The sequence below is a fragment of the Mobula birostris genome, chromosome 2 (genome assembly GCF_030028105.1).
Source record: "Mobula birostris isolate sMobBir1 chromosome 2, sMobBir1.hap1, whole genome shotgun sequence".
NCBI lineage: Eukaryota > Metazoa > Chordata > Chondrichthyes > Myliobatiformes > Myliobatidae > Mobula > Mobula birostris.
This window is the reverse complement of record NC_092371.1, coordinates 5,320,296-5,332,124: the sequence shown is the minus strand read 5'-3', so window position 1 is coordinate 5,332,124 and position 11,829 is coordinate 5,320,296. Positions and strand designations below refer to the sequence as shown.

The 11,829-nt window shown below is 52.7% G+C and overlaps 1 protein-coding gene across 1 annotated transcript in view; it reads left to right on the top strand.

Moving 5' to 3' along the window:
* The first annotated feature begins 1,019 nt into the window (after positions 1 to 1,019).
* Positions 1,020 to 11,829, top strand: part of LOC140211579 (phospholipid-transporting ATPase ID-like) — a 101,870-nt gene continuing 91,060 nt past the window's right edge. The window contains 3 exon segments of the mRNA XM_072281448.1: positions 1,020 to 1,105; positions 7,811 to 7,878; positions 10,997 to 11,055. Of these exon segments, the coding sequence (XP_072137549.1) occupies positions 7,848 to 7,878; positions 10,997 to 11,055 (90 nt within the window). The 5' untranslated portion in view covers positions 1,020 to 1,105; positions 7,811 to 7,847.

The window sequence follows — 11,829 nt, the reverse complement described above, 5'->3', positions numbered from 1 at the left end:
AAAGCCCCCACAACCTTCAACAACTCTTCATCTCATGTTCTCGATTTTTTTTTATATAGGCATCCATCAGTCTCGTGAGACCATGGATCTGTGCCTTGGAAAGTTTCCAGGGCGCAGGCCTGGGCAAGGTTGTATGGAAGACCAGCAGTGGCCCATGCTGCAAGTCTCCCCTCTCCACGACACCGATGTTGTCCAAGGGAAGGGCACTAGGACCCATACAGCCTGGCACCGGTGTCGTCGCAGAGCAATGTGTGGTTAAGTGCCTTGCTCAAGGACACAACACACGTTCCCTCTGCTGGGGCTCGAACTCACGACCTTCAGATCACTAGATGAACATCTTAACCACTTGGCCACGTGCGAACTCGATATTTATTGCTTATTTATTTGTTGTTATTATTTATTTATTTGCTTGTTATTATTATTTCTCTCTTTTTGTATTTGCTGTTTGTTGTCTTTTGCACACTAGTTGAATGCCCAAGTTGGTGCAGTCTTTATATGATTCTATTACGGTTATTATTCAATTATGGATTTATTGAGTATGCCCGCAAGAAAATGAACCTAAGGGTTGTATATGGTGACATATATGTACTTTGATAATAAATTTACTTTGAACTTTAGATAGCATTACAATCTCTGCTCCATTCTGTTGTTTAGCGCTCCTCGCTGCTTGGTATGTAATTTTACTATGTAGACTGTTTAGTCCGTCAAATTCACGGGAGCCAGCGTTCGTGTGGGGGATAGCTCCGTTTCATTCCCCATCAGCGCGGCCCCTTTAAGTAGCCAGTTGCCCCGCACAAACCTGGCGACGGCCACATCCGCCCCGCCTCAAACCCCAGCTCCTCCCCCCTGACGTCCGCCTCTCCAGCGCGGGGCCGGTGCGCGTGACGTCACCGCGCCGCGGGTGATTGATAGCCTGCCCCGGGGACCGTGACAAACAAGAACCAGCTATCAAATGGAGCGGCGCTGAGGGCATGGACGGGAGTGAGTGAGTGAGGGAGGGAGGGAGGGGGAGTGGGGTAACGGGGCAGAAGAGGATCGTCCAGGAGGAAAAGGGCAGGTGACCTGCACAACTGAACTGCAACTTGCATTCGATGCACAGGGAAAGGTGAGAGCCGGCGATTGCATTTCAAAGAAATTTGTTGCATCAAATTGAAGAGGTTTTCTCACTCGCTCTGTCTCTGCCAAGATGTGCTGCGTGGCCGGCTGCTTGCGAGGGCTCGCTCTTCCCCTCGCAGACGCTGCTGCATTCCGATCGGTCTTGGCCACAGAAGTTTGGTGTCGATTGCAGCGTTGGACAGAGACAGGGAGGGAGGGAGGGAGAGGGGGTGAGAGGTGAATGGGGACTGGAGGAAAGGGAATGGGGAAGGGGACGATGGGGAGAGGGCTGGTGCGGGAGTGGGGGAGGATGGAGGACGGGGTTGCCTGCGGTGAGAGAGAGCTCCCAGCGAGGCAAGCCCAGCAGACTGGGGTCTATTATTTAGGAGATCATATTTGAAACATCTCACATCTCGAGTGGAGATGTTGAGATGTTTCCACCAGTGGCAGTTTGGGGCCCAATTTCAGGACCTGGGGGGAGCAACTTGCCATCTTACAACGTGGAAGCGGCCATTCGGCCCATCTAACCCATGCTGACCAAGATGCCCATCTGAGCTAGTCCCATTTACCCAGGTTTGGCCTACATCCCTCTTAAAACCATTCCTATACCAGCTACCTAAACGTCTTTTAAACATAATTGTAACCACAAACTCTCTGGGGGTTTGTGAGGTGGCAAATCTCTGGCATTCTCCACTTGGTGTTGTTGTGGGGGGGGTCTGGATCACTGGGGTTGTTTAAAGAAGAGGGGTATGGTAATGTAGAGAGATCGGGGGCACAAAGAGACTGCGGACACTGGGATCTGGAACAACAGACAATCTGCTGGATGATCTCAGCAGGTCGAGCAGCGTCTGTGGAAGGAGGAAAGGATTTGTCGATGTTCGGAGTCACTGACGTGTGCCGCACTATGTGTTGTTTTGCGCCAGCAGTTCAGCGCAAAGCGTGGAAATGACTAGAAGTTGCGAATAAGAGGGAGAGTGAGGCAGTGTTCACGGGTTCGTGGACCATTTGGGAATCCGATGGCGGAGTGGAAGAATCTATTGATTGTTGAGTGTGTGTCCTCTCGGTGGTTGTAGTGGGAGGAGGGCATGTCCCAGGGGCTGAGGGTACCCAGTGATGGATGCCGCCTTCTTGAGGATGTCCTCGATGGAGGGGAGGGTTGAGCCCATGATGGATTTGGCTGAGGCTATGACTCTCCGCGGCCTCTTGTGATCCTGAGCACTGGAGCTCCACACCAGGCAGTGATGCACCCGGTCAGAAAGCTCTCCATCTATGAAGATTTGCAGGAGCCATTAGTGATGTACTAAATCTCCTCAAACTCTGAATGACGTATGGCCATTACCGTGCCTTCCTCGTCGTTGCCCAGGATAAATCGTCTGAGATGTTGATGCCCAGGAACCTGAAACTGCCGACCCTTTCCACCACTGACCCCCACCCCAATGACCCTTTCCACCACTGACCCCCACCCCAATGATCCTTTCCACCACTGACCCCCCAATGACCCTTTCCACCACTGACCCCCACCCCAATGACCCTTTCCACCACTGACCCCCCAATGACCCTTTCCACCACTGACCCCCCCAATGACCCTTTCCACCATTGACCCCCCAATGACCCTTTCCACCACTGACCCCCCCCAATGACCCTTTCCACCACTGACCCCCCAATGACCCTTTCCACCACTGACCCCCACCTCTCCAATGACCCTTTCCATCACTGACCCCCACCCCAATGACCCTTCCGCCCCCCCCCCCAGTGAGGACTGCTGTCCACAGTCAATTCCTTGGTCTTACTGACGTTGAGTGTGAGGTTGATAATGTGGCACCACTCGACCCCCTGACAATCCTCATCACCAGATGAGATTCTGCCAACAACAGTCGTGTGGGCCTGCAGGCTCCTGTACCTCCTCCGCGATGTTAGTAACGAGAAGAGGGTGTGTCCCGAATGGTGAGGCTCTATGCCCCCTTTTTGAGGCACTGCCTCTGGAAGGGTTCATTTTGGCTTGATTTTGGTTTCTCCAGCAGATTTTTTTATGGGGGGGCACATTTGAGTATGATGAGGGACTAGGTCAGAAGACTAGATGAGGCCTGAGGTAGATCAGATATGATTAAACTGAGGGAAGGAAAGGCCAGGTGGCCGCCTCCTTCTATATCTCTCATGTTCTCGAATGGGGAAGGGGAAATGACGGAAAGAGGGGGTGAGGAGCGAGGGGGAGGAATTGGCTTGGGACATGGGAGGGAGATGGCTTGCATAGGGAGAGGGGTGTGGTGAGGTTTAGGGAAGGGTAGCTGGGCTGAGATCTAGGATTAGCCGGGGGTTGGGTTTGGACTGGGCTGGGGGAGGGAAGACCATTCTGTTAAGGCTGATTTATACTTATGCATCAAATCGACGCCGTAGGTACGGCGTAGCCGCGAACCCTACACAGAGCCTACGCGGATCCCTACGCCTTAGCCTGATGCGCACCTGTCCCAAAATGTAACTACACGTCGCGGCAATGCAGACCGCAACAGCTGTGATTGGTCCACTTGGTAGCATCACATTTCCTCCTATGCTGCAATAGCTTCCCATTGGGCGACTGAAGGGCAGGGAAGGAACTCTGGCTGCAATGCTTTCCATAAAGCTTTACAGACCAACGAAGTTATGGAGGACACATTTCACTTTTACGAAAAAAGACACTCGCTTTAAACTTGTTTACCCCGAGGAAGACTACCATGACCATGAAGCTTTGCACGGGCAGGTGTGTGCACATGCGCGACGTGCCCGAATTGCAGAGCGACGCGGACACACCAACGCACAAGTATAAATGCTCACCACGTGCGTAGGCCACTTGTGTAGGCTACGGCGTCCATTTGACGCAGAAGTATAAATCAGCCTTTAGTAATGCCCCAGGACCAGGGGTTTATACCGATCAGCAGTGGGGAGGTGAGGTGTGGTAGGAACTGAGCCAACCACTCTCAGAAGTGAGTCGAGAAGGAGTAATCCTGGATTAGGGCCGGAATTGCTCTACAAGGGTAGTTCACCCGTGGTGGGTAGAAGGGCCTCTAACGAGGATGGAGAGGTGGTGGAAGATGGAGGGAAGTGGAGGAGGGTCATTATTCCGGCTGGAGGTCCGTGGTGTTAGATAGATAGATATTACTTTATTAATCCCGAGGGAAATTTGGTTTTGTTACAGCCGCACCAACCAAGAATAGAGCGTAATATAGCAATACAAAAACCACCAACAATCAAACAACAAAATGCAAACTATGCCAGATGGAAAATAAGTCCAGGACCAGTCTATTAGCTCAGGGTGTCTGACCATCTACGGGAGGAGCTGCACGTTCGATGGCCACAGACAGGAACGACCTCCCGTGCTGCCAGGTGTTGTATCTCAGTGGAATGTGGCCGAAGTCCAACAGTAAAAAGTTCAATATCCAGTCTGCAAACACGTTCCTCGATCGTAATATACCCTGGATTGCACCATCCGTTGTTAGCCAGAACAGTAAGCACCGAACTCCTTTACGCTTACCGCTCTCAGTGCACTTCCGGTCAGCCGGAATGGTATTACCCACTGTTCCACGGGGATCTGTGCTGGGACCGCTGTTTGTGATTTTAAATAGAAAAAGAGCAGGCGGGTCAGCCGTGGATGGAGCTTATTGAGAAGAAGGAAAACTCTGATCTCAAACCTATGGGGTCTTGCAGTCGCACTCACTCATGGGGAGGGCTTCGGAGGAAAAATGCGAAGCTGGAGTTCCTAATGCGGTCCTACGTTGTCTTCAACACTGTCTGGCAACTCCTGTGATGCTGTTGGTGCCAAACTGCATTGGTCTCTGCGGCTCCTTTAGATTCAGCTGCGTATCTCCATGTCGAACTGCCCCGGATGCAACATGGTCAGTCTCCACAACAGAGGCCATAACAGATGAAAATGTACATGGGTGGGTGAGCAAGTTGGCAGATGACAAAAAAAGAATTTGGTGAGTTGTGGACAGTGAAGAAAGCTGTCCAGGGATGGTTTGAAACATGGGCAGATAAACAGCGGATGCAGTTTAATCGGGGCACGTAAGAGTAGCTCAGGTGTAAAGGGACAGTCACACCAGTGGACACACTTGCCTTCATCGGTCAGGGTGCTGAGTATCACAGACAGGAAGTTGTGTTGCGGTTGTATACAATTTTGTTTAAGCTGCGTCTGGAGTATTGTCTGCAGTTCTGACCGCCTCATTACAGGAAGGATGTGGTGGGCTCTGAAGAGGGCGCAAAAGAGATTCAGATTCAGTCTTCGTGTTCCCCTTTCCCTCTTGCTGTTCCTGTAATCCAGGTGCTGCCTGGGTTAGAGGGCATGAGCTGTAAGGAGAGGCTGGAGAAACGGGTAGTTTTCTCTGGAGCGTCGGAGACTGAGGGGAGACCAGGATAGAGGTTTATAAAGTTATAAGAGGTAGAGATAGAGTAACTATAACCCTCCCCATCAGTCTCCCCTGTAACTATAACCCTCTCCGTCAGTCTCCTCCGTAACTATAACCCTCCCCGTCAGTCTCCCCCGTAACTATAACCCTCCCCGTCAGTCTCCCCCGTAACTATAACCCTCCCCGTCAGTCTCCCCCGTAACTATAACCCTCCCCGTCAGTCTCTCCCCGTAACTATAACCCTCCCAGTCGCTCCCCCGTAACTATAAACCTCCCCGTCAGTCTCTCCCCGTAACTATAACCCTCCCCGTCAGTCTCCCCCGTAACTATAACCCTCCCCGTCAGTCTCCCCCGTAACTATAACCCTCCCCGTCAGTCTCTCCCCGTAACTATAACCCTCCCAGTCGCTCCCCCGTAACTATAAACCTCCCCGTCAGTCTCCCCCGTAACTATAACCCTCCCCGTCAGTCTCTCCCCGTAACTATAACCCTCCCAGTCACTCCCCCGTAACTATAAACCTCCCCGTCAGTCTCTCCCCGTAACTATAACCCTCCCCGTCAGTCTCCCCCGTAACTATAACCCTCCCCGTCAGTCTCCCCCGTAACTATAACCCTCCCCGTCAGTCTCCCCCGTAACTATAACCCTCCCCGTCAGTCTCTCCCCGTAACTATAACCCTCCCCGTCAGTCTCCCCCGTAACTATAACCCTCCCCGTCAGTCTCCCCCGTAACTATAACCCTCCCCGTCAGTCTCCCCGTAACTATAAGCCTCCCCGTCAGTCTCCCCCGTAACTATAACCCTCCCAGTCAGTCTCTCCCCGTAACTATAACCCTCCCAGTCGCTCCCCCGTAACTATAAACCTCCCCGTCAGTCTCCCCCGTAACTATAACCCTCCCCGTCAGTCTCTCCCCGTAACTATAACCCTCCCAGTCGCTCCCCCGTAATTATAAACCTCCCCGTCAGTCTCTCCCCGTAACTATAACCCTCCCCGTCAGTCTCCCCCGTAACTATAACCCTCCCCGTCAGTCTCCCCCGTAACTATAACCCTCCCCGTCAGTCTCCCCCGTAACTATAACCCTCCCCGTCAGTCTCCCCCGTAACTATAACCCTCCCCGTCAGTCTCTCCCCGTAACTATAACCCTCCCAGTCGCTCCCCCGTAACTATAAACCTCCCCGTCAGTCTCCCCCGTAACTATAACCCTCCCCGTCAGTCTCTCCCCGTAACTATAACCCTCCCAGTCGCTCCCCCGTAACTATAAACCTCCCCGTCAGTCTCTCCCCGTAACTATAAACCTCCCCGTCAGTCTCCCCCGTAACTATAACCCTCCCCGTCAGTCTCCCCCGTAACTATAACCCTCCCCGTCAGTCTTTCCCCTGTAACTATAACCCTCCCCGTCAGTCTCCCCCGTAACTATAACCCTCCCCGTCAGTCTCCCCCGTAACTATAACCCTCCCCGTCAGTCTCTCCCCGTAACTATAACCCTCCCAGTCGCTCCCCCGTAACTATAAGCCTCCCCGTCAGTCTCCCCCGTAACTATAACCCTCCCCGTCAGTCTCTCCCCGTAACTATAACCCTCCCAGTCGCTCCCCTGTAACTATAAACCTCCCCGTCAGTCTCTCCCCGTAACTATAACCCTCCCCGTCAGTCTCCCCCGTAACTATAACCCTCCCCGTCAGTCTCCCCCGTAACTATAACCCTCCCCGTCAGTCTCCCCCGTAACTATAACCCTCCCCGTCAGTCTCTCCCCGTAACTATAACCCTCCCCGTCAGTCTCCCCCGTAACTATAACCCTCCCCGTCAGTCTCCCCCGTAACTATAACCCTCCCCGTCAGTATCCCCGTAACTATAAGCCTCCCCGTCAGTCTCCCCCGTAACTATAACCCACCCCGTCAGTCTCCCCGTAACTATAACCCTCCCCGTCAGTCTCCCCGTAACTATAACCCTCCCCGTCAGTGACCCCCGTAACTATAACCCTCCCCGTCAGTCTCCCCCGTAACTATAACCCTCCCCGTCAGTCTCCCCCGTAACTATAACCCTCCTGTGTCAGTCCCAAAATCCCTCCCCCTACATCTGAGGTGGTGAGAAGGAGTCCTGCGCTGCAGGAGAGGCACCGATGAAGGAGTGCCTCACTGTGCAAGAGGTGGTGAGGAGGGATCTCTCTGAGAGAGACCAAGCACGAAACACCTCACTGGGAGGGATCGCGAGGAGGGAGTGCCTCGCTGTGGGAGGGGTGGTGAGGAGGAGGCACGGTGGGAGGGGCACTGTGAGGGAGGGATAGATTGTTAATAGATCTGTCTGTCTTTCTGTTTCCCCTTCCCTCTTGCCTTTCCTCAATGTAGACCTTCTCATGGGAATAATTAAACGTGGAACACTGCAATGGAGCTGTGTAAGAAAAGGCCTCCTCCTGGTGAGAAACTTCTTCCCAGTGTTTGGGGTGTGACAAAATTCTGCGGATGCTCATCAAAGCGGTGGGAAAGTGGGGGTGGGGGGTGGTGGTTGGAGTGTAGGGAAGGGTCCAGGTGTGGGTTGCTTTTGCTCCTGGGATCCATCCCCTCCCCCAATCCACTCCCAATGGACCCCACCCCTTCCCATTCACTCCCACCGTCCACACTCCCAATGGGACCCACCCCTTCCCATTCACTCCCACCTTCCACACTCTCAATGGGACCCACCCCTTCCCATTCACTCCCACCGTCCACACTCCCAATGGGACCCCACCCCTTCCCATTCACTCCCACCGTCCACACTCCCAATGAGACCCCACCCCTTCCCATTCACTCCCACCGTCCACACTCCCAATGGGACCCCACCCCTTCCCATTCACTCCCACTGTCCACACTCCCAATGGGACCCCACCCCTTCCCATTCACTCCCACTGTCCACACTCCCAATGAGTCCCCATCCCTTCCCATTCACTCCGTCCACACTCCCAATGGGACCCATCCCTTCCCATTCACTCCCACCGTCCACACTCCCAATGGGACCCCACCCCTTCCCATTCACTCCCACCGTCCACACTCCCAATGGGACCCCACCCCTTCCCATTCACTCCCACCGTCCACACTCCCAATGGGACCCCACCCCTTTCCGGTTCACCCCCACCATCTGCATTCCCTATGGACCTCACACCTTCCCATTTGTTCCCCCCCTCCCATCACACCCCGTCCGCACTCCCACTAGGATCATCGGAGTAGAATTAGGCTTTCGGCGTGTTGTGTTTGGTCTGCCATTTGATCATGGCTGAGTTAATTTTTACTCAAAACCCCATTTTGCCTTCTCCCTGTGACCTTTGTTGCCTTTACTAATCAAGAACATGTCAACCTCTGCTTTAGATATAACCAATGACTTGGCCTCCACAGCCGTCTATAGCATTGAATTCCACAGATTCTCCACCAATTTGCTAAAGGAATTCCTCCTCGTCTCTGTGGTAAAGGGACATCCCTCTGTTTTGAGTCTGTGTCCTCTGGTCCTTGACTCCTCCACCCTAGGAAAGATCCTCTCCACATCCACTTGTGTCTCGGCCTTTCAATATTCAATAGGTTTCAGTGAGATCTCCCTTTCATTCCCAGTGCCATCAAACGCTCCTCATATGTTAACCCTTTCATTTCTCAGGAACCTCCTCCAGACTTGAATGCTAACATTGCATTTACCTTCCTGACCACCGACTCAACCTGCAAATTAATCTGTAGGGTTATTCTCACGCTGTGCAAGAACTTCCAAGTCCATTTGCACCTGATTCACTGATTTCACTCCCTGCTTAGGAAATGGTCGAGGCCTTTTATTGCATGACTGTGCGCTATCTTTCATCTGCCAATTTTTGCCCATTCGCCTGTCTGTCCTTTTGCAGACCACGTACTCCCTCAGCACTACCTTCCCCATCAACCTATGTTTGTTATCGATTGCAAACCATCAATTCCATCATCCAGATCATTAATGTGTAACATGAAAAGTAGCAGACCAAACTAGTGGAACATCACTAGTCGCCGGCAGCCAACAAGAAAAGACTCCCTTTATTCCCACTCTTAGCCTCCTGCTGGTCAACCCATGCTAGTATCTTTCTTGAAATATCTCTTGTATGGCAACCTTGTCAAAGGCTTCTGAAAATCCAGGTAAACAACATCCACTGACTGTCCTTCGTCTATCCAGCCTGTTACCTCCTCAAAGTCTTCCAACAGGTTTAAGGAAAGCATGTTGACTTCAGCCTCGATAAAGGAGGCTGTGATAATGTGCCTCCAGGAGCCCCAAAACCTCATCCTTAATAATAGACCCTATCATCTTACCAACGATTGAAGTTAGACTAACTAGTCCATAATTTTCTGTCTTTTGCCTCCCTCTCTTCCTAAAGAATGGAAAGACATTTGAATTTTCCATTTCTCCAGAACCACCTAGAGCCTCGTGTCTCCTGAAAGATTACGACTAGTGCCTCCGCAATCTCTTCAGCCACCTCTTTCAGAACTCCGGGATGTAGTCCGTCTGATCCAGGTGACTTTTCCACCTTCAGACCTTCCAGCTTTCCAAGCACCATCCCCCCAGTAATAACAATTGCACTCACTTCTGCCCTGAAACTCTTGAATTTCTGGCGTTCTGCTGGTGTCTTCCACAGTGAAAACTCTTGCAAAATACTTACTATGGATGCCTTGTCCTGTTACCCCTGTCATGAAGGCTCTGTCTTTGTGACCACCTCCAGCTCCAACGCTCTTCCCTGTCTTGATACTCCGGCCACTACTCCCTTCCTCGTCTCCATAACCCCCACCCTCCTCCCCGTCTCTGTGACCCCCTCTAGTCCCTTCACCATTCCGTCCCTGTAACTCCCTCCAGCCCGTTCGCTCCCTCCCAGTCTTTGTTCATCAAGGCAGTCCAAATGAAACCAGAATGCAGAATAGAGTGTCACAGTTACAGAGAGAGGGCAGTGCAGGCCGGTAAGGTGCGAGGGCCGCGACACGGGAGATTGGGAGATCAAGTGTTCATCTTTTAGTGTGTGTGAGGCCTATTCAAGAGTTTGATAACAGTGGCACAGAATCTGTCCTTGAGCCTGGTACGTGTTCTCGGGTTTTTGTATCTTCCCGATGGGCGAGGGGGAGAAGAGGGAATGTCTGCATAATCTTTGATTACACTGGCTGCTTTCCTGAGGTAGTGGGAAGTGTAGACAGAGTCCATGGAGGGGAGACTGGTTTCCGTGACGTGCTGAGCAGTTGCCCAGATAGGATGGATCAATCAAAATTAGAGAGGGTCATCGGGGCCACGCTGAATGTCCTTAGCCTCCTGAGGGAGAGAGTAGTCTGGTGAACTTTCTTAGCCACGGCGTCTGAGAACCTGGAGCAGGAGAAGTTGTTGGTGACGGTAGAACTGACAACCACCTCCACCTCTGCACCAGAGTCCAGAGTCAGGAGGGTGGGCAATGGGTGGACGTTAATCTGTTTCCCTCTCTCCACCCCCTACCCTGCTCGCTCTGAGTTCCTCATGCTCCTCCCCTCCCCTTCCCCCGCAACCCTCTGGGAGACTCACTCTCTTGTCATTCTCTGCAGAGGAGGAGCGCAGGGTGAGGGCCAACGCTCGGGAATACAACGAGAAGTTCCAATATGCGGTGAGTGTCCTCGGGCGGGACGGGGAATAGGAAAGGGTGGGGCGGGTGGTGAGAATGGTCGGTGAGCCGATGGCCAAGCCCAAAATCGGTGGACCAGAGGACGTGGGATGTGGATTGGTTGCAGGTCGGGGCGGTGAAATGGCAGATGCCGTTTATTCCAGGCATGCGTGAGCTGTTGCAGTTTGGGAGGTGGAATGTAAGGGCAGGGTGTTTAATGGCAGGGCTGTTGAAGTACAGAGCGATCTTGGGGTCCAGGTCCACTGCTGCCTGAAAGTGGGGGCACAGGGCAATAGGTTGGTAACGAGGGCGAACGTCATGCTTGTCTTTATTAGTGGAGAAGTTGAGTTCAAGGGGTCAGGTAATAACTTGGTAAAACTCTGGTTAGGCTGCATCTGGAGTGTTGTGTATCGTTCTGGTCGTCCCGCTGTAGGAAGGATGTGAGAGGGAGCAGAAATGGATCACCAGGATGCTGCCTGGATTCGAGGGTATGAGCTGTAAGGACAGGCTGGACAAACTTGGGTTGCTTTCTCTGGACCAGCGGAGACTGAGGGGAGAGCTGATGGAGGTTTTTAAGGTTATGGGGGGCAGAGACAGGGTATTTGGTGAGAATCGTTCTCCCAGGATGTCAAGTACTAGAAGGCAGTCAGGGGTCAGATGCAGAGGTTGGGTGAGAGGTCAGACTGGAGGATCTGCCTGGGGTCAAGGGTCAAACTGGCAGGGCCTGGGATCAGGGGTCATGAAATTTGGTTAGAGCTCAGAGATCGGGACCGAGCC